Source organism: Carex rostrata, chromosome 24 (assembly GCF_964058835.1).
Source record: "Carex rostrata chromosome 24, lpCarRost1.2, whole genome shotgun sequence".
Taxonomy (NCBI): domain Eukaryota; kingdom Viridiplantae; phylum Streptophyta; class Magnoliopsida; order Poales; family Cyperaceae; genus Carex; species Carex rostrata.
In genome coordinates this window covers 4,316,541-4,337,841 of record NC_135941.1, presented here as the reverse complement: position 1 = coordinate 4,337,841, position 21,301 = coordinate 4,316,541, and the positions used below count along the sequence as shown (strand labels likewise).

Here is a 21,301-nt window from a genome sequence, read left to right as displayed (position 1 = left end):
GTCAAGCGGTCAAAAAAAGCTCAAAAAATTAATGTATTAAAATTAATTTATTAACATTCTAATTTTGACCGATTGACTTTATAATAAATTAATTTAAATGTTTAAAAATTTCACATGTAGACGCATCACTTGTAAGATAAGCGGGTTTCAACAGTTCAAATTTGTTATTTGAAGTCAATTTGACGAATTTTAGACTTGAATTCACTAAGGAACTTAATAAATATTGACGATAGAATTATATTCTGGATCTCCTTGAATATATTTCGTTGCCGACAACCTTAAAATAAAAACAAAAAAAAAATATATTCTGGATCAACCCGGACCCGGTATGACCCCTCGTCATACAAAGCAACAAAGAGGCATACAAAACAAAACCGAACTCTCAAGACTACGGTTCTCATCTTGTTCTTTTGTAAGTTCTTGTTTTGTTTTTAATTCGTTACACCAGATGCAGAAGCGAGAATATATGAGATGTATGCTTAGATATTCTTCGGTGTACGAATTGGGACCATACGTACAAACAAACCCAACGTGGTACTGTTGACCCTGTCTGATTGTGGTACCGGAGCAGGCCCAGTACGTACCTGTTGCCAATTTGGCAATTTCTGAGCTCAAAATATTGTGACAACTATAGCGTGAATCAAAGAGAACTGTTTTAGTATTTAATACGCACAGTGGATATTAGTCCGTACTATAAATTAATATTTTTATTTTTATGCTAAAAACAATCGATATATACCATTCACCATGTTTTTCATATGAAAATATACATAGGTCAAATTTTACAATTTTCAAAATTAACTTTGTTATTTTTTTAGATTTGTATTTAGTGTTGTAAATCATTAACTTTGTACAAATCTCGAAGCCCAATTATACTACCCCTGTGCTAGGCCGAATCTCAAAGCATCTAAGAGTTTTTTTTTTTTTTTTGAAATCCTTGGTAGTGAACGTCTGATGGTTTATCTCAAACCGTAAAGTGAGGTGTATCTTCTACGCTACCAGTGAGGATACGAGTGTGTATCCTCTGAGATATCTCATATTTTGCGTGACAGACATGTCCGGTGCCTATTCGGGGATGTAGTGGGCCAATATTATTTTAGCTTAGAACGAATTTGAACAATTGAGATTTTCCAAAAAGTCACGCACAATATGAGATATCTTGGAGGATACGGATATTTCGGTTTTGAAAATGTTCAAATTGAACCGAACCGAAGTTATAATTCAGTTTTAAAAAGCAAACTGAACCGAACCATTAAACTGAAAAAACTAAACCGTTTGAACTGAACTAATTCGGTTCGGTTCAAAACCGAATAAACCGGACCCAATAACACCCCTAATTCTAGCACCGTAGACTCACTCCAGCACTGATTAACCTCTACTGGTTCAAACGCACTCAGCTAATAAAGTATAAAACCCTTTTTTAGTGGCAAAAGGTGGTACATACAGAGTTGCATATTAAAGGCATGGGAATGCAATGCACATGGCCTATCTGGCTATCTGCCAATCGACAAACCACATAAACAAACTCTTTTCCATTGTTTGGTTGGGCAGAGTCAAAATTGCTTAATTTAAGCTCCAAATGGCTACATAAACAAACAAACGCTTCCAACTTTATTAGACAGAGATACTCCCTAAATAAATATGAACATGGATGGATTCTTCTTTTGTTAATCCTGCAATCACGCCTTACACCAAGGAAATTAAAAGTAGGTTTGCTGGTATGGTGCTTACATGCGAACATTCTCCCACATGCTTAGGTTATTTCATCATTAGTGTCATTAATTCTCTACATAGGATTCATTTCACATGAGACATAACCATACTTTCTGTAAAATGGTCAGAGCAAATTCAGTTCTGTCTCCTCTCATAAAAGTTCTCTTGATTGGGGCATCCCTGAAGTACTCTGTAAAATCTTATTTATTTTTAATTAATAGGAAGCATGGTTAATATTTAAATTACCAGTGAATAGCAGTGAGCCAGTGAGTTTCCAAATACAGTCATAATTTTATTTAAAGAAGGGGATGCACTGATAACTGAATTATTTTGACCAATTTGACCATAGACGTCAAATCTTGTATAATCAGATGAAATTGTTCTCCAGATATTCAGGTAAACTGTAAACAATGTGCGTACCAAATGTGTTGGAGAATTATCTCATTACTAATTAAATACCAATAAAACTAGAATATCTTTCAAATTGATCAACAAATGACCAATCAATTTTTATAATTGCACTTAGCTCCATACACTTGAAATCACATACAAATATATATATTTTTTATTTTATAAGCCTTGCATCATCACAATTGTAAAATAAATATGTCATGATATGCTATATCTCAATTTATATATATTTTTTACGAATGACTGATTTTTGTTAATTAAGGGACACACTGTTGACATACTCATAGTACAGATGAAAATTCATCCTTTCACCGCATCAAAAAGAAGATAATTCTAGCATACATTTAACTTTTATGTAGTATTTGATATCATTAAAAATATTGTTCAAATTATAAATAAAAAATTGTAGATGTGTTCTTCGATTTATTTTAATAGCACGTGTATCAAGTTTGATTCTATTTGAAAGACATGTAACATTTCATCAAACAATATTAAAAAAATTAGCGCTGAAGGTTAACGGTTTTAAAATGAGTTACAAATCAAAATTAAAAACACATATCTGATGTACGTTCTATTTTAATAATTCAAAAGATTTACAAATTAATTTATTTAAATGTAAATAGTATTTGTTTTAAGATATCAAATACGTGTAGCTAAAATTAGCCGGTCAAATCAGAACTAAGAAATTCTTTCTATGACAAAGTAACCTTTACGGCTTTATCCGATTTGTCCTTAGAAAAATCATATGATACCATCATTGACATGCATGGAAAATTATATGATACCAGGCTTACCAGTTGAGTGGCAAAAACCTGCCGTGCCGTGCCGTGTCGTGACTTTGATCTCGTGTCATGACATGATCAAGTGAACAGTGACATGTGTCGTACTGTGATTATTCACGTGCTGTGTTCAAACGTAACTATTTTTTTCATAATTTAAGTTACTTTATTCAAGATTCACCATTTGATTAAGATATAACGGTCCTAATTACACGTGACTAGTGTGATCAGGGGCGGACGTAGGATTTTCGTAGGGGAGGCAAAAAAATATCGAATCAGGTTTAAATAATTTATCGGATTTAAACCTATTAACTAATTGGGGATACTCGATAAAAAAAACAATGTTTTGACTTATATTTTCCAATACATTGACTTATAATTTCTGATTCTACAACTTATAATTAATATTATCAATCATAATTCAAGAAATTTATTTTGATTTTAACACTAAATTTAATCCGAATTAAAAATCAAACATTCATAGGGGGGCAAAATTTTTTTCAGAAAAGAGCAAAATCAATCAGTACCAATAAATCACCACTTAAACTCGAAATCCAGGGGGGCGCCCCCCCCCCCCCCCCCCCCCCTCTCCCCCCGTGCTACAGTAGATCCGCCCCTGCGTGTGATTACGTGCCGTGATCGGATCTTTGACGTGACGTGCCGTGCTAGTTTTTCAAAAGCTGATCACGACACGAAACAGTCACACGTACCGCACCGTTCCATGACGGAGCCGACTCCACCGTGCCATTTTTTCTACTCTACTCACCAGCATTGACGTGCATCATTAATGACAATCGATGCCCAGTGGAACCCTAGGCAAACACATGTGGAAGCATTACGATTCCCCATGTCCGGATTGTCTGTTGCATTGTTTGTATAACTAATTAACCTAATTAATGATCCTCGCAGCCGCTTATTTAGTTTTCTGCTGGGGGAAGCTCTTAAGCTTTCTGACAGAACTTGAGAAATTATCAGATTAAAAAATAAGCCGTTTAAAGACTGTCATAATATTGTGATGTAAATATCAAGATGAAAATATAACTGCAGAAAGGTTAGCAACTTATGAGTCATTAATAATTAATTAACTGACAATTTATCATATATATAAAGTTTACATTTGAGTTTAATATTTTCGGATGTCTTTGTATGCCTATCATACAAATAAAAAAAATAAGACTTATTGCATGTTTATTGTTCATCGTAAAATTTGAAAACTTCGACCATTAAAGTTAAATACACCTAGAACAATATCAAACGATTTTCAAATTATTATATATAATTTATGTCTAACAATATAACTGGAAACTTATTTAAGATACTGAAGCTTCATTTTAATTGAATTGATACAGATAGATAATTTATTATTTACGATTCTATTCCATTCCAATTAATTATTATTATTTTTTTGCCATTAGCCCATTCCATTAAATGGAAAATTTTAGGGCCTGTTCGGCTGCAGCAACGAAATTACTGTTCATGTGAGAGAAAAAATCATTTTTTTCTCATGTGAACAGTAATTTTCAGTTCAAACTTTTTCTGTTCATATTCCTATTCCCATTCCATCGGTTCCACTGAACAGGACCTTAAAGTTGCATCAGCATGAAAGAAGTTCCAAAATATAAGCTGCCAACTGAGCTCAATTAAAAATTACTTCATCAAACTATTCATGAGACAACAAACTGACTACAACAGTCAACATGGTAATAATGGGTTACGGGTTGCAACGTACAAGATCCGAACCGGTTACGGGTTACATAATAATATAATATCCATCATTATGGCTTTATGCAATGCTTGGAGCCAAGGGGACCTCGGGCCCGGATCTCTTAAATAATTCAAAATTTGAGTTTGATTCGGACCTTCCGACCAAAATCCCGACCAATTCGATTTTGAGATAAAATTTACGAGAATTCTTTAATATTTGTGTAGATTTTAATTAGACAGTCCGGATCTAAATTCAAATTTTGAGTTGGTCCAAATTTAGATGACCATTGAGCTTTATGATTTCTTGCCTAGATGGCTAGATTCAGAGGCAGATGTAGGTTCAATGAATAAGGGCCAATGATCTCTATTTTTTCAAAAAAAAAAATTGTATTTATACATAATTTTTCATATAATTTATAATAAAATATTATAAATATATAAAATTAATCACTATTTATGTTTGACTCCTATAATTTGAAAGTCGGACTCGTCTTTGGCTAGATCTGTAAGTTGTTCCATAATTAACAGCGTTCAATGAACTGGATCGACAACTAGACAGAGCAGGTGAGTTCTAGCCAGGTCCCATGTAGGTGAGCATCTGAGGCAAAATAGTTACGCAACCACCGCAACTTATTTTGGACTTGTTCAACCACGCGCCTGACATGTGGGGCCTACTTGAGAATTACTAATGGAACTAAAGTTACCCTGAGGAACAGTCGAACAAAGCACTTTAATAATAGTACAACAAATGACCTCATGTACTTCTTTTATTGCGCAACAGTCGTATCCAATATAAATGTGTAATGTAAGACCTTAATTAATGACTTGTTTAGACAAATGCTGGTTATTTAATTTCATGTCAGGACCCCACCAATTTTTTTTGTTTTGTTTAGTTTTTCAAATCTCATTAAATGAGTGAATGCTCAAATTTACTGTGTGGGGAATCAAATAACTGTCATACTACACGTGGCAATTCAGTTTGAAAATAGAACCACTGTATTACAATGGCAACGGTCTTAAAAAAAAAGTGTTAACAAACTTTTCTCAAAAAAATTTAAAAACAACAATGCATATACTCAGGACTGACTAATTTGGATTGAATGTGGTTAATTTGTTATGGATACTGTAAAATTTATCATATCTACTGCATGATTTTTTTTTTGTGATTGACATCTATTTATATTTAACTTCATAGCTTAAAAGTTTGACTCTGTCTTTGCATATACTGATTATCGAATAAAATAAAGTGATTAGAGTTATATGCTTTCATCTTATGAAAATTTGATAACAAGTATTTAAAACTCAAACACTAAAATATAACTTCTAAACTCTACCTATGTTACTTATTCTGCACATAAAATTTAATCTCAATTTTGTTTTGTTTTGGGGATGTTCGAAGACATCTAAAATCAGCATCCAATTTTGCACAATGGTGGATCCATATAAGATCTTGCCGATCAAACAAAATTGAAATATTATAACTTTTATGCGTGTACGAAAAAAAACACATACGTAATATCTAATCGCTTTATTTTGCTACTCCAATTTTAAATTTGTCATTGAATTTTAAAAGTAATAAAAATATTTAAAAAAAAAAAATAGATGCATCTGAACTCTCGTAAGCCAATCACAATAAAACATAAGCAAACTAAACGGATTGTCAATTAAAGGCTGATCGCTTATTATATCACCCACTAGTATCAACGGTCCGATTGTCAATCAAAGGATCCAATTGCAGAGCAACGCATGTGGCTATGTGCTCTCGTGGAGATGCAAAGGGAAATTTTTTATTCATACAAATTATGAAAAAGGTAGAGAGAGAAACAGAAAGAGTGCATAATTTGTAATATTAGTAGAAAAATCGGTATAGATTTTACCGATTTAAACTATCAAACAGTTATGATAGGTAGAAATTCTATCTAAACTCCATTTCAAATAAAACTGTAGCAATTTGCTGCGAACAGATAAAAAAAATAAAAACAGATTAGGATCGATATAATTTTTACCTATCCTAACTGTTTGATAGTTTAGATAGGTAAAATTTCTACCTATTCTAACTTTTTTTATTATTTTGATCGGTAGAATTTGTATCGATTTTTCTATCAATATTATAAACTATGCCCTCTTTCTGTTTCTCTCTCTACATTTTTATTAATTTCTATGAATAAAAAATTTCCCAAAGTTTTGGTAGAGCAGTTAGGAGGTACGGATGAATCTGCGTAAGAATAATAACCGTAATAAATGAAGAACATTAGTTATAAAAGCGAGCACCGGTGCATTAAATTCGTTTATTCTAATTTAGTCCCATGCTTTTGCCATTGTACCATGAACTGGAAATGAGGAAGCCAACAAGGCAGAATTCGTATCCTCTGCATTAACTTAAAAAAGAATCTTTTGAGTTAATTCATCTGGACCGTCCAATTGGCTTTAAGATTCGTGTGAACTAGATCTGCACTAATATGGAAGGGACCCTGAGTTATAAGCTGTGGCCAGATTAGCTTCATTTAAAATCAGACGGTTGATATTTATCAACTTAAAAGATGCTCTTTTGAGTTAATGTAGACGACGCGGACTCAAGAAGGCATGGGCAAATTGTCCCTGTTTCTTTGACAGGAGCTATTGGTCCCTTCTTTTATTCAACCACACAACCAGCTGCAAAAAAACACTAATCTTAGTGTGTGGAAATTACGGGTTAAAGATTTTAAAAGAGCAATTTTGGCGACTATAGAATCAAAGCACATTTGTGTGCTGCATGAGGGCAAACTGCGAATCTTTTTTAGAAACCATAAATAAGAAAATAAATTTTATCAAACTAACTTAATTGCTTTGATTTTTACAAAAATTATAAGCACCGAAATGTCATTTCGATTTTTTTTTTTTTTTTTGATCGAATTGTCATTTCAGTCCTAATCATTTTCACACATTTCGAGAAAAAAATACATTGAAAAATTATAAAAATACCTGAGACCGAATTGCTATTTTGATCAAAAAAAAATATTTCACAATCACAATGACATTTCGGTTCTTATGATTTTTGTAAAAAAAAAAAAAAACAATCATGTTGGTTTCATAAAAACTTTTTTTTTTCTAATTATGGTTTATAAATTTTTTTCCAAAACTGTAAATACGGGCATGGTTATTTCAAATTTCTTGCGCGCATTATTTCTGTTAGAGCTACAATTCCCAATGTAGCTGTTAAATATGCATGGCAAATAAGATGCCTTAAATATAATTTACCTCAAATATTTATTTTCCCACTGCATGAAAACGAAAAACAAAAACAAAATTCAAACAAATAAGGTAAAACATCTTTGGAGTTTAAACGACAAGTAGCTACACTTAAAACACAACAGACGCCATTGTACAACAAATATACAGAGGATTAACACCACCAAATATCACATCACACCTCCCTTCCCTCAACAAAAGAACCTCTCAAAATTACCTGACAAATCCAAACATATATCAATTTGACGAATAAAAAAAGCATAAACTAAAACCAACCAATCAAAGAACAAAACACAAAATATTCTTTTTAACTTTTATCCTTTTAGCAAGCGACTACTCCTCAGTGGAGCACTTGGTCTTGGTTCTATACAGAAGCTTCTTTTTCTTTGATGTTGTGTTGTCAATAGTGAGCACCACTTTACCCGTTTCACCTGTTTTGTATGAAGCCTTCATGATAGGTTCATCAGCTAGGGTTAATTTGCGAGTTTTTTGCACTATGACAGTGTAACCACCTTCGGCTTCTGGTACAAACTCAGCTCCATAACTCACTTCTGCTCCGAGAACCCGCAATTCCCACACAAGCATGGAATTCTGGAATAACAAAAAAGTTGGAAATACAATTAGGAATAGTGATTCCCACACAAGCATGGAATTCTGGAATAACAAAAAAGTTGGAAATACAATTAGGAAAAGTGATTGATATCCCAAGGATTAGCATTATTGGAACTTGTAGAGGAACCGCAGTGGCTAAATGGTTTAATTGCTTAAACTGAGGTACTGAGTCGAGTTATTACACATCGAATTTGAAATCCCATGAGAAAATCTTTCAGGATTTTTATTTTCCTTTTAACAATGACAAAGTAGGGGTTCAAAATACTGGAAACAAACCTCAGAAAGGGGAAGGTCAATGGTGTGCTTGGAAGAAGGCTTGATTGTCACCTCAGTAACTGCATCTGAAACTGTAAAATCTGATTCGTCCTCTCTATATAAACCTCCAAATTGTACCGGTACTTGCTCAGGTGCTACATGCCTAAATCAACCCAAAAAAAGAAGATGAATTACATAACAAGCCTTTCAATTTCAGAACTAAATTGAAGTAAAAGTTTAGGTACACACTTGAAGAGGATCTCAGCAGATTTGGAGGGGCCCGCAAAAACAAACTTGCTCTTTGTCCTTTGAGTAAGAAATGGGCTCATCATTTGATTCACAGCTAGGTACCACCACGGCACATTGATAAACACCTATAATAAGCATATCCAGTTGTCAATGCCTCTATAGAGTAATATAGATTAACTTATAAAGATAGCAATGTTTAGTGCCCTCTTAGCTAACAATTGCAAACAAAAAAGGCCCTAATCAGGCTAAAAAAGGGAGATGAAGGGAAAGCAAAGTAATCATAAGTTGCAAGTAAAGATTGTGAAAAGTTTGCATTGCAAAATGAATATATAAAGTGCCAGTCAATTATCATAACTTCAGTCAAAACATACAATTCAATTTAAAGTGCAGCATGTTGCATGCATGAAGATGACATCATTTATCATAACTCCATTTTCAAATTCAAGGAATAATTCTATTTCATTCCTCAAAGAAAGTGCCAATCCACTTTTAAAAAGTGTAGCACGTGATAAAATGATACCAAATGTGCCAGAAAATTCTACCAAATATTACAATTCAGATGTGAAACCGAGTATCCGAAGTTCCATACTCTTGCAAAACATAATTCGGGAACCCAAATTCACAAATTATTCATATCGTCAGTGGATTCCAAAAAAACAGCAATTGATTAAATTTACCATCTTTGCAATATGTTTATGATCTCTACTGCAATAGTCATAATTTGGTACTATTTGAACGTAAGAAAATAAAAAAAATCCAACAGTTAGAAGAAAAAATCACCTTCTTTGCAATAAACTCAGGATAATTGTCCTGAAAGAGTGTCAGTGCTTGTTTTGTGACCTGCCTATGCTTGCCCAGGCTTGGTGAATTCTTCAAATCAGTCACTTGCACCATGGAACAAACACCATCTGGCTTAAAATCCAACTGGTTCATAATGCCCTTCTCCAAGTACTGGATTCTCCATTTCAAAAACCTCTGCCTCTTCTCTTCATCTCCAAATGCCTTCTCATACAAGTCCTTGTTCTGAAACTCACCATACACATTGTAGCATACCGGGTGATTCTCACGATCGGTACCGCAAGTAAAAACCACACGGTTCATTTCCTGTAGATCCAGATCCTCTTCTAGAAGGGATTCAATGCCAAATTGCTTGCGCCAGAGCACAGCATTCTTTAACATGGTCATGGCATCTTTCACCTTAAATTCTCTTGCACGAAGGAATTTTAGAAGAACAGTATCAGTACATTCATCGCCTACTAGTGGCACACCCCAGATGCGCACCTCCTGCAATGGGTCATGGTATATTATTTCATAATCAGATAATATAAGCATTAATTCAAATTAAAACAACTTTGACCCCTATTGTACTGCTGCTTTGGTTAAAACTTCCACGCTTCAGGCTTTTGACTATGACAACATGTATAAAGGTCAATTAAATACAGGACAAAGAGAAATAATAAAGACAACCACACTACTCTTTAGTATAATTCTTTTAACTATAACATAAGCTGGTATGGAATTACTTTATATTAATTTATACCTCCTGAACAGCAGCAGCCTCTTCCACAGGTTGGTCTTGTGTGGCCGGTGCGGCTTCCTCCTTAGCCACCACCTCGGTCTCTTCTGGAGTGGTACCAGTGGTAGTACCAGATACCGGTACAACAGTCTCCTCAATTGCTTCAACCGTCTTTGCCCCATCTTCTTCTATCAGCACCTCCTTCTCTTCAGTTTTGGGTTCTTCGATTACTGACTCTTCAGTTTTAATTTCTTCCTTCTTTGGCTCCTCTTTTGTTTCTTCTATTTTCACTTCCTCGGTTTTTGATTCCTCAGCTTTCGGTTCCTCAGTTTTTGATTCCTCGGCTTTAGGTTCCTCGGCTTTTGTCTCTTCAGTTTTGGGTTTCTCTTGTTCTGCGACAGTTGTGGTAGCAGTTGGTGGTGGTGGCAAATCAAATTCACGGTTTTTTATGGCAGATTGAATTAGCTGCTTGAATTCCTCAAGAGCTTTCTTTTCTGAGTCGGATAGGTCAGAGACGAGGTTGCTTTCTTCCTTGAATAACACCGATTGTGGCATCTCTGTTTCGGTTTCAGGTTTGGTTTCTTTCTCCGGTTCGGTTTTCTTCTCGTCTGAAGCGGGTGTTTCGGTTAGGGTTAGAGCGGGCTTCTCGTCAGGCGGCTGCGGTGTCGAGTCGGATTCGGGTACAATAGCCACATCAGTGGGTGGCGGAGTCGGGTCGGCCGAGGTTGGCGGTGCGGTTTCCTGCGCCATAAGCAGTGAGAGAGACAGCTTTCTGAGCAAAGTAACACAAAGAGTTCTTAGAGAGGAGATGGGGTTTGGAGGGTTTGGTTTGGTATGGTGTTATTGTGTGAAGTTGGAATGGAACTATGGAAGGGAGATTAAGGAGAGTGTGTTTGTTATAGGGCAGAGAAACGTCTAGAGAGAGAAAGAGAGGCAAGCTGTCAGAGTGGGGATAGGCGGATAGCCAGCTTTGAAAAGTTCCTTATGTGGGTCCCACTTTTAAAGAAGGAATTAGACCGGATAAAAGGAAAGTAATTAGCCTAAATCATAATCATGACCTTTTTCATCCCTTCTAGCTGGAAATGGTTCATATTTTAACTATGAACCGTATTTATCCCTTTATTATATTTCTACGGCTCAGCTTCAACTTCAACTGTAGTATTTTATTATGATGTCCGCTGATTTTCGGTGGTATGTCTGTTTATTGATATAAAATTAATGAGGCGATCTAGTATCTATTTTTTTCATATCTTATATTTTATATCTTTATTTTTAAAGTTCAAACTGTTAATCCGAACCGCTCAATATGATATTTATACTAAAATATATGCATGGAGATGAATTTTTATAATTTTTGAAGTTTTTTACTATTTTCTAAGACATGTACAAAATCATTATTTTTGGAACGTTAAAAAAACAATGATTTTCTACCCATTTTAAAAAGTAGTAAAAAAAAATTTCAAAAATTATAAAATTTCATACCCAACCATATTTTGTACACGTCTTAGAAAATAGTAAAAAAAAATTCAAAAACGATAAAATTTCATACCCAACCATATTTTACTATGGATATCATGTTGAACAGTTCGAATCGACAATTTAGACTTTGAAAATGAAGATATAAAATATGAAATATGATGATATATGAAAGGCATGAGATATTGGAACCCTCCTCAAAATTAATATACTTTGATGAAATAAAATATTTTTTATATGGAGTTTTTTTATTAGGTTTTAAATTTCAGTTGTTATGGAAGTGGTTTCTGTTATCGTCTGGTACATTTTTTTAATTAAAGCGTAATTTTATAGTAAAAATTATTGTTGTTTACAATTTTCCGGTCGTCTTTTTCCTTTTGTGATAACGGTCGTAGGCTACACAGTTGTCCTTATTAGAGGTGCATTTAATAGGTTTCGGTGCCAATCATTAAATAATACTTGTAGACTTAATGGAGAATTATTATATTCTGAACCTGATCTTAAAATTAAAGAGAGGTAAAAGTCTAAAAGATATCTAAATTTTAGGTGTGAGGTGTCAAATGTCAATTACAAGAAAGAGACAGAGATGTTAACAGAAACGGGTTAACGGAAAGGGAAGGTTAAGATTTTTCCTATTTGTCATTAGCTTGGGATCTTTATATGATATATTAACATGAATATATTGATAAAAGGAAGAAGGTGATTAATATTTTTAGATTCAATTTTTGAAATATGATTTATACTAGTTTTATATATGTACATGAAAAATAATGAAAGTTAATGCTAGTTTTATTGTTCATCAAATGACTTGAATTTTATTACAATATATACTTAACAGTCATCTGTGAAATATAAAATTATAAAAAAATGATATAAATTTAATACACAGTCAATCCATAAAATCAACATGATATCTGTGAGGTTTTTTTCTATTTTTTCTATTTCTAGCTTAATCTGAAAAATATTATTAAGATATTATTAAATCCCAATCCTCTTTTTTTTTATTGTTAATTTCTTTTTCCTACTTGTTGCGCTTCAAAAAAAAAAATAGTAAATAAGTTTTTGGTGGTTAGAGTGACGTTAGAGGGATATATACGGCTTTCTATTAATATTGGCTCTTCTGAAAATCACAACATAACAAAATTAATTAATAAATTTTCTTTCGTCTCTTTCATTTTTCTTGTCTTTATTTTCCGAACAAACATTTATGAACAAAACGACATCGTATTGATACAGGTTTTGTTTTTTTATACAATTTCACGAATATAATTTTTTAGAGTTATAGCACAAGAGATTTAAATCCTAATATTATATTATAATTATTTATAATAACAGTGTTTATGTGATTAATCAGGATTAATGTATATATATAACCGCCACAACTATATTTTAGGAGTGCGAAAAATTTAAGACAATCTAGAGAAAATAAAAGCATTTCTTTTTGTTCCCAATACATCTCCACTCATCATTCAAAAATAACAACTCTATTAATTTCAATAAATAATATATTAAATTTAAATATATAAACAACTCTATTTAATTTAAATGAATCATGTATTCAATTCAAATTTGAGGAGGGTTCAACGGCTCATGTCTTTCATATTTTATTGCACTTCACATTCTTTATCTAAATTTGAAAGTTCAAATTGTCAATCAGAACCGCTTAATATGATCTCTATATTAAAATATACTTGGAAATCAATTTTTATATTTAAGTACAAAATTACTGTTTTTGGATGATCCAAAAACATCTATCTAAAAAAATAGTAAAAAGTATCTAAAAAATATATAATTTGGTCTCTACACATATTTTAATACAAAGATTGTATTGAACGGTTTAAATCTACTATTTGAACTTTGAAAACAAAGATAGAAAATGTGAAGTACAGTGGACTTTTCAAACCTTTTTAAATTTATACACTGTTCATCTTTATTAAAATATAAATTAATACTTACAAACGTTGTAACATGAATTTACTAATGAACAAACGAAAAACGAGATCAAGTCCATTAGCAAGTGATTGCATGCTTGATTGAGAGTACTGAATTGTTTTATATTTAAGCACGGACAAGCAAGTGGAAAAATGAACAGCACCACTTTGCAAAGTGGAGACCAATCTGACCCAAAAGGTGCCTGCTACTTGCTCCGTTGTTTGTTTGTTTCTCCGGTAAAATTATAAGCAGTCCCTAATTTCTTCCGACTTATATCAATCAATCTAGAGTAGAACTAAGGTGTTCTTAAGTTCACCAAGTTCTTTAGTAAACTCGTCTAAAATTTATTAAATCGGCTTTAAACGACGAATTCAAACCGTTGAAATCCGTCTATCTTACGAGTGAAGTGCCTACATGTGAAAATTCTAAATATTCGAATTAGTTTAGTATAAAGTCAAGCGGTCAAAATTAGAAGATTAATAAATTAATTTTAATGCATTCATTTTTTAAACATTTTTTGATCACTTAACATTGTGTAAATTTTTTTTTTTTTTACATATAGACGCATCACTCGTAATGTAGACGAGTTTCAACGGTTTAGGTTCGTTATTTGAAGCCGATTCAATGAGTTTTAGACTTGAATTCACCAAGAGGCTTGATGAACTTAAGAACAATAGTTATACTCATCAATCTATGTCGACAGATCAGAGTCCGCATCGTTTGCATTAACTCAAAAGAGTATCTTTTGAGTTGATGCATCTCGACCGTTGATTGTAAACGGAGTCCATCCAGTTCTCGCCTTTAATGTAAGAGGTCTTTAATAGTAGTTCAGATTTAATTTGCACGAATCTTAAAGCTAATCTAACGGTTCATATACATTAATGCAAAAGATTCCTTTTTGAGTTAATGCAGAGGATGTGAATTCGGCAGAGCAACGGTCATGAATAGGTCTAACCGAGCATAGTAGAGTCCTATGATTCCCTTTGGATGCCGCTGCAATATTAACCCCATTTTATTCCCTTTGGATGCTGCTGCTGCTGCAATTGACCCCATTTTATTCGGGTCGGTTTGGTAAATTAAGAAATAATGGTAAAATAATGTTACTTAAACAGTAAAAATAAAATAATAATGATAGAATAATGGTACAATTCGAAAGGTACAATAATGTAATATATTATTGTACTATTCGTAGGAGGAAGTGTTATTTGATAAAATATTAATTAGAATAATAAAAGGATAGACTGATAGACTGTATATAAGAGTGAGTGTATGGTACTATGCATATCACGGGTTGTTACCGTGCTACGGCTCTATATTCGAGTTTTCAAATCCTAATGGTCGATCCGAACCGTTCATCTTGTTCTCCATATTAATATGTGTTTGGAGACCAAATTTTACTATTTTTTTAGATATTTAGAAAATCACTTGATCTGAAAATTCTGGACCATCCAAAAACAGTGATTTTCAAAAAATGTAAAATTTGGTATCCAAACACATATTAATATGGAGAACAAAATGAATGGTTCGGATCGACCGTTAGGATTTGAAAACTCGAATATAGAGCCGTAACACAGTAACAAATCGTAATATGCATAGTACCATATACTCACTCCTGTATATAATATAAATATAGGTCATAAAAAGCTATTTTTTTACCGTCTTTTTAAAAAATAAATAAATCCAATAACCGTTTTTTTTTAAATCCCAAAATTATCGGGTTCGTAAATTATAAGAATCAAGAATAATAAATCTATTTTGGCTGCGCAGATGATAGCTGCTCGACAGCCTGTTGGTTGCGTACCTAGTAAATTCTCAAAAAAATTTGGCTAAATGGTTTGTCCTTTTTTTTCAGAGATAAAAAATAGGCAAAGAAAGATCAAACTTTCCTTGATGTGTTTTTACAAACATTTTTGTCTTTCTGAACCTGAACTAGTACAGGTCTAAACTTAGACCGATCGAACATCTTAGATTGAGCTCCAGAAATCATATACGGAGAGAAAGAGGAAGGTGATTGGCGCGTCGTTTATCTCCACATAGTATTTTTGAATCTCCAGGTAAAAATATTTATTGATCAAAATTATATCTTATATTTTTCGGTTCATATAAACAGTATTAGCGCGCATGTCATGTACGAACATTTTCCAATCTTGCAATCTCATTAATTCTTTCTTCATTTTTTTGGAGTCAATATTTCAAAGATAATACAAACTCTTTATTTAATATTAAACCCATTTTACATTAACAAGATATACATTTTACAAGAGAGAGAAAATCAATATGAAATATTTAGAAGTCATTAATATTAAAAACCATTTTTTTGTCCTTTTCAGTCCTCTCTGCCTACAATAACTTTGGTGAGCTTTAAAAGTATCAATCTAAATATCTATAGAGTATATATTCCGCATAAAATTTAAGTAGACCACAACTATAAATTCATAATTAATATCTTCACAAATTACCTGAGAGTGGATATCGTATCAAATACAGTACAAATGGATATCTCTACATATTAATCCGAAAATTTATTATCTATAAATAATATTAAATTCGTATGTACAAAAACAAAAAGGTACTTGAATTGTAACAAATTTAGAAAGATCTGACTCAATGAGTCCGATCCAAATATATGAATCGGACTCAATGGTCCAGATCCATGAGTATATTTTAGTTTAATATAAAAATAGATGTTGAAGGAAAAAATTGGAATGTAGAGGCCACAAAAAATAGATAAAAGATGGATCGTTCTCAATGATAAAGATTTGAGATTTAAAAAAAAAATTAGAAGAATTAGTCTCTACCGATTTTTTTTTTTTGAATCTGACTTATTGAGTCAGATCCACTTAATATCAGATTAAATGTGGCATACAAATTTTTCCTTTTTTCACTGTTTAAAATATATATATATATATATATATATATTTATGGATCTGGACCATTGAGACCGATCCATATATTTGGATCGGACTCATTGAGTCAGATCTTTCTAGATTTGTTATAATCTAAATACTCTTTTTGTTTCCATACGTACGAATTTAATAATTTACTAGTATCGTGCCCGTACGTTGCAACGGATATATATTATAAAATTGAATAGAATATGAAAATACTTTTTTGTTTGACATTTACACAAAATTAAGAAAAAATATATTTAAAAGAATATAAAAAACACAAATGAAAAAAGAGAAATTCAAATAATAAATAACATTAAAAGAAAAAATAACAAATGAAAAAAAATTGGATCAAATATAATATGAAAAAAAAATCTTGAATTATTATTGCGATTTAATATATAATTTTCTCAACAAGCAAGACATGTCATTAAACTATTTAGAGAAAAAATGATATGTAAAGAAATAAAATTCGGAAAGATATGATTAAATAATTCAAATCATGATTTTCTCTACAAATATATTATTGAAGAAAATTTCTCTACACGAAAGTTCTAAATATTTTTCATTTTCTCTCCAGATTGAAAATATATGATTATTTTTTATCAGCATAAGATATAATATTCATCTATTCACAAAGGGATAATGACACAGTATTATTTAAATTTTTAATTTGATAGACAAATTTACCCTTCAATTGTCGCCTCCTCAACATTTGATCATCTTTTCTTAATGATTTTGCAATATTAATTTTCTTAATAGGTAATCCCATGCAAGAAACAAATATTTTGTACAATTAATGGTTCTAGTAGATCAGTTAATTCTTTATAAAGAGGACATAAATATATATTCTAGTATCTATCTAAGTTCAAATGAGAAGCAATAGTAATTTTTTTTCTTTTTCGATATTTTAATGGAAATTTGAAGTTATCAAGCTTTATATCTATATTAATGAAATATTTAAAGTAATTAGTCATTAGTGCTTTTATTTATTTTTATTTAATGAAAAACTGTGATTTAAAAAAAATTAAAAATAATAAAATATTTCCAAAAAAATATAGAATTTGGTCTTCAAGCACATATCAATATGAAGATCATGCTGAGAAATTTGAATCAACTGTTTGAACTTTAAATATGAAGATATGAACGAAAAGTAAAACATCATCTTTACTTCCCAAAGCATGATAGCCCCTCTCTCTCTCTCGCTATATATATATATATATATCATGACAAACATATTTTTTTATTTACAAATTCATTATATATGGCCATTACAAACATCAAAATAATGCATTAAGCATATATTTAAAAAAATCAACAACAGGACAATTGACTTAGATAAAAGAAACAAATTAAGCCATTCGGAAAAACACAAGTTTTTCTTAATCAAATAACAAAACATTTTGTTTATAATTTCTTTTCATTTAATTTCAAGAAAATTAAAGAAAAAAAACAAAAGTAATCTTTAATTTCTATTATAGCTGATACTTTGAGTTTATAATTACTAAATTTATGAGAGAATATTCTAAAACGAAATACAAATAAGTATAAAATTTTCTCTGCTAAAAACAAATGCGGACAAAGATTAATTTTTCTTACTATACATACATTGAGTTGTTTCTTTTTTCTTTTTTCAAAAGATTATGAAAAATTTGCTAATTAAAGAAGTAGAATAAATTGAGATAAGGAAAATTCATGAGGGTAAAGTTGTCTATTAATAAGATTTTTTGAATTGTGCTGTGCTGATAACAATTATTTTAGTGTCAATATCTGCATCCTTCACAAAGATACAAAAGCCCTAAAATCGAAAATATATAATTGTTTCTATTTTTATTGTCGAAACTATAAAGGAAGAGAAGAATGAAACGAAGAAAACAGATAAATAAGGAAATAATTTAATTGCGGGAATCAGAGATAGTTATAAAAAAAATAAGGAAACAGATCGCTAGATATTCATTCAATTTTAATTGTGACAAACTATGTAACAGTCTGTGTGGCGAGTATGTTTTTCATTAAATTTAGACTTCTACACATAGAATAGATGTATTTGATCAAAAGAAGACAAATTATGTAATCGGAGAGCTGATATTCAATTCAAAAATTTATTTTCCAATCTCAGCCGTTGACGGATCAGGACAACTACGTGCATAATATAATTTAATAATTAATAATAAAAATTTATATAGATAAATTTTTTTCCTATTAATCCGATAATCTCAAGCTGAGTGGTTCGGATTAAATCCGACGTCACAAATTGACATTTATTTTAAAATATTCCGCTCCTTATTAATATGTTCCGTAAATTTCGCTCATGTCCGAATTATTTGTCCAATCCAATTTTGAGCAACCATGCCCCCTCGAATGGATCAAATATCTGGCAGTATTGTGGTGGATTCTACCGGCCCAAAACAAAACAAATAGACTGATCCATTGTATTGTTGAGGATATGTTTGGATGAAATGAGAATAGCTAGAATACAGAGCTATTTTAGAATAGGGCCTATTCGAAATAGCAATGTACATTCAAATAATATTTTTGCTATTTGGAATAGTTAGAATAGTTGTTATTCTCTATTCCTTGTAATTGTTGGAATAACTACTATTTAAAAGTGTGAAGAGAGACAAAAAAAATTCTTCCTTCTCGGATTTCTGCTAATGCAGTTATGAAATTATAAAATTGACACTACTTCTGTTATCTCCACGTCATGATAATTTATTTGAGACACCACTTGGCTATTTTTTCGCTTAATTAGCACATTGTTAATACTATTTTTTTATCAGTTACAGCTATTAACTATTTCAAATGTACAATCCAAACAACATTTTTACTAATCTGAATAGCACCATTTTTATACTAATATGAAAATCACTATTTATTTTCTATTATCATTTGCTATTCTTAAATTTCACTATTCTAGCTATTCTAACTTCCATCCAAACGTACCGTCTGTGTTATGCTAATTGTTGCAGAGTTGTCGTGACTGAAAATAAGAGGCTCGTATCCGTAGCCCTACGTAGGTTAATTAATCGAACAAAAGGAGAGGAAAAAAAAAACGAATTTTACATAAATAAGATGCATTAAGAGAAGAAACATATTTACATAAATTAAGTACTGGATGGATTACACAAAACTATGTTTGATGCAAATTAATCGGGTACAGCCGCACAAAATTTGCGATACATATTTTAAATATAATCTACGTAAGCTAAATCCATGTATTATTACAGCTGTGTTCTCTTGAATTAGTTGAATTATATTATACCTACAAGAATCAAAGTAGTCTTGTACGTGGTAGCTACAAATAAGTAGACCAATGATTGGATAGATATGCTTGCCATAAATTAGGCCAATCCAAAAACCAAATTTGAAAGCGACGAACAAATGAAAAGCAAAGTAGTCTAGTCTGTCTCAAGCTGGAAATATCAACATTTTGCACTGGAATCCAACTCACCACTCAACATATATTCTTGCGGTTAAATACAAATAAAACAAGTATATATATGAATATATGATGAGAAGAACTAGTGTGTTCTTAAGTTCACAAAGTTCTCTGGTGAACTTAAGTCTAAAATCTGTCAAATCGTCTTCAAACGACAAATTTAAACTGTTGAAACCTGTTTATCTTACGAATGATGCGTCTATATGTGAAAATTTCAAACATTTAAATTAATTTAATATAAAATTAAGAGGTCAAAATTAGAAGGTTAATAAATTAATTTTAATGCATTCATTTTTTGAACGTTTTTTGACCTTTTGACTCTATGCAAAATTAATTTTTTTTACATGTAAATGTATCACTCGTAAGATAGGCGGGTTTCAACGGTTCGAATTTGTTATTTGAAACCGATTTAGTGAGTTTTAGACTTAAATTCACCAATGAACTTAAGAACACCCTAGTTCTACTCATATATGATGCCATATTTTATTGAGAATTAAATATTATTCTTACTCTCGAGTGGTTGGTTTATATATGCTCATTATATAATCAATCAAATGCTCTGCCAGATACCATAAAACGATATTGTATACTTATGATAAATAATTAATTAATTATACCCACTAGTGTTATAAATGACCGTGAAAGGCTCTAACAAGTACCATATAGAAATATAATTATAAAACTAGTGTTGTTAGATGACGATGAAAGACCCTTTCAAGTTTCAAGTACCATAGATAAATAGAAAAGGCACCTTGACACCCTCGCAACAAAAATATTTCAAAAAGCTATTTGATATGCATCAATATTCGTGCATATTTGATTCAACATGCAATCTTAAAATTGTCCGTGAGAATCTTGATACAAATCAAACAATTTTGATCTGACATTGGAATGAATTTGATCTGATATCCATGAGATTGCTTCTGATTCCTTTTACAAAATGTTAATTATTGTGTGATCAATTCACTCATCACAGAAATATGCATTGGGAACAAAGACGTCTGAGCCTCTTATAAATTGGAACTTATTATTTTTGCCCTTAATTTTTTTTTTAATTTTTACAAAAATTAACACTATTAGTTTCTTTCACAAAATTAAA

At 31.5% G+C, this 21,301-nt stretch overlaps 1 protein-coding gene across 1 annotated transcript; it reads right to left on the bottom strand.

The window, feature by feature from the left end:
• Positions 1-7,903: 7,903 nt before the first annotated feature.
• LOC144575737 (patellin-3-like) lies at positions 7,904-11,402 on the bottom strand. Its single transcript, XM_078325977.1, has 5 exons — positions 10,492-11,402; positions 9,732-10,235; positions 8,952-9,076; positions 8,724-8,865; positions 7,904-8,426 (listed from the first exon to the last, which is right to left on the bottom strand). The coding sequence occupies exons 1-5, from the start codon at positions 11,215-11,217 to the stop codon at positions 8,169-8,171; spliced, it is 1,755 nt and encodes a 584-aa protein (XP_078182103.1). The 5' UTR covers positions 11,218-11,402; the 3' UTR covers positions 7,904-8,168.
• Positions 11,403-21,301: the final 9,899 nt, after the last annotated feature.

Coding starts and splice junctions, on each gene's coding strand:
- LOC144575737 (XM_078325977.1), bottom strand. CDS start 11,217: ATGGCGCAGGAAACCGCACCGCCAACCTCGGCCGACCCGACTCCGCCA. Junction 10,236..10,491: donor AGGCTGCTGCTGTTCAGGAG/GTATAAATTAAT, acceptor GACCCATTGCAG/GAGGTGCGCATCTGGGGTGT. Junction 9,077..9,731: donor CTGAGTTTATTGCAAAGAAG/GTGATTTTTTCT, acceptor TGCTTATTATAG/GTGTTTATCAATGTGCCGTG.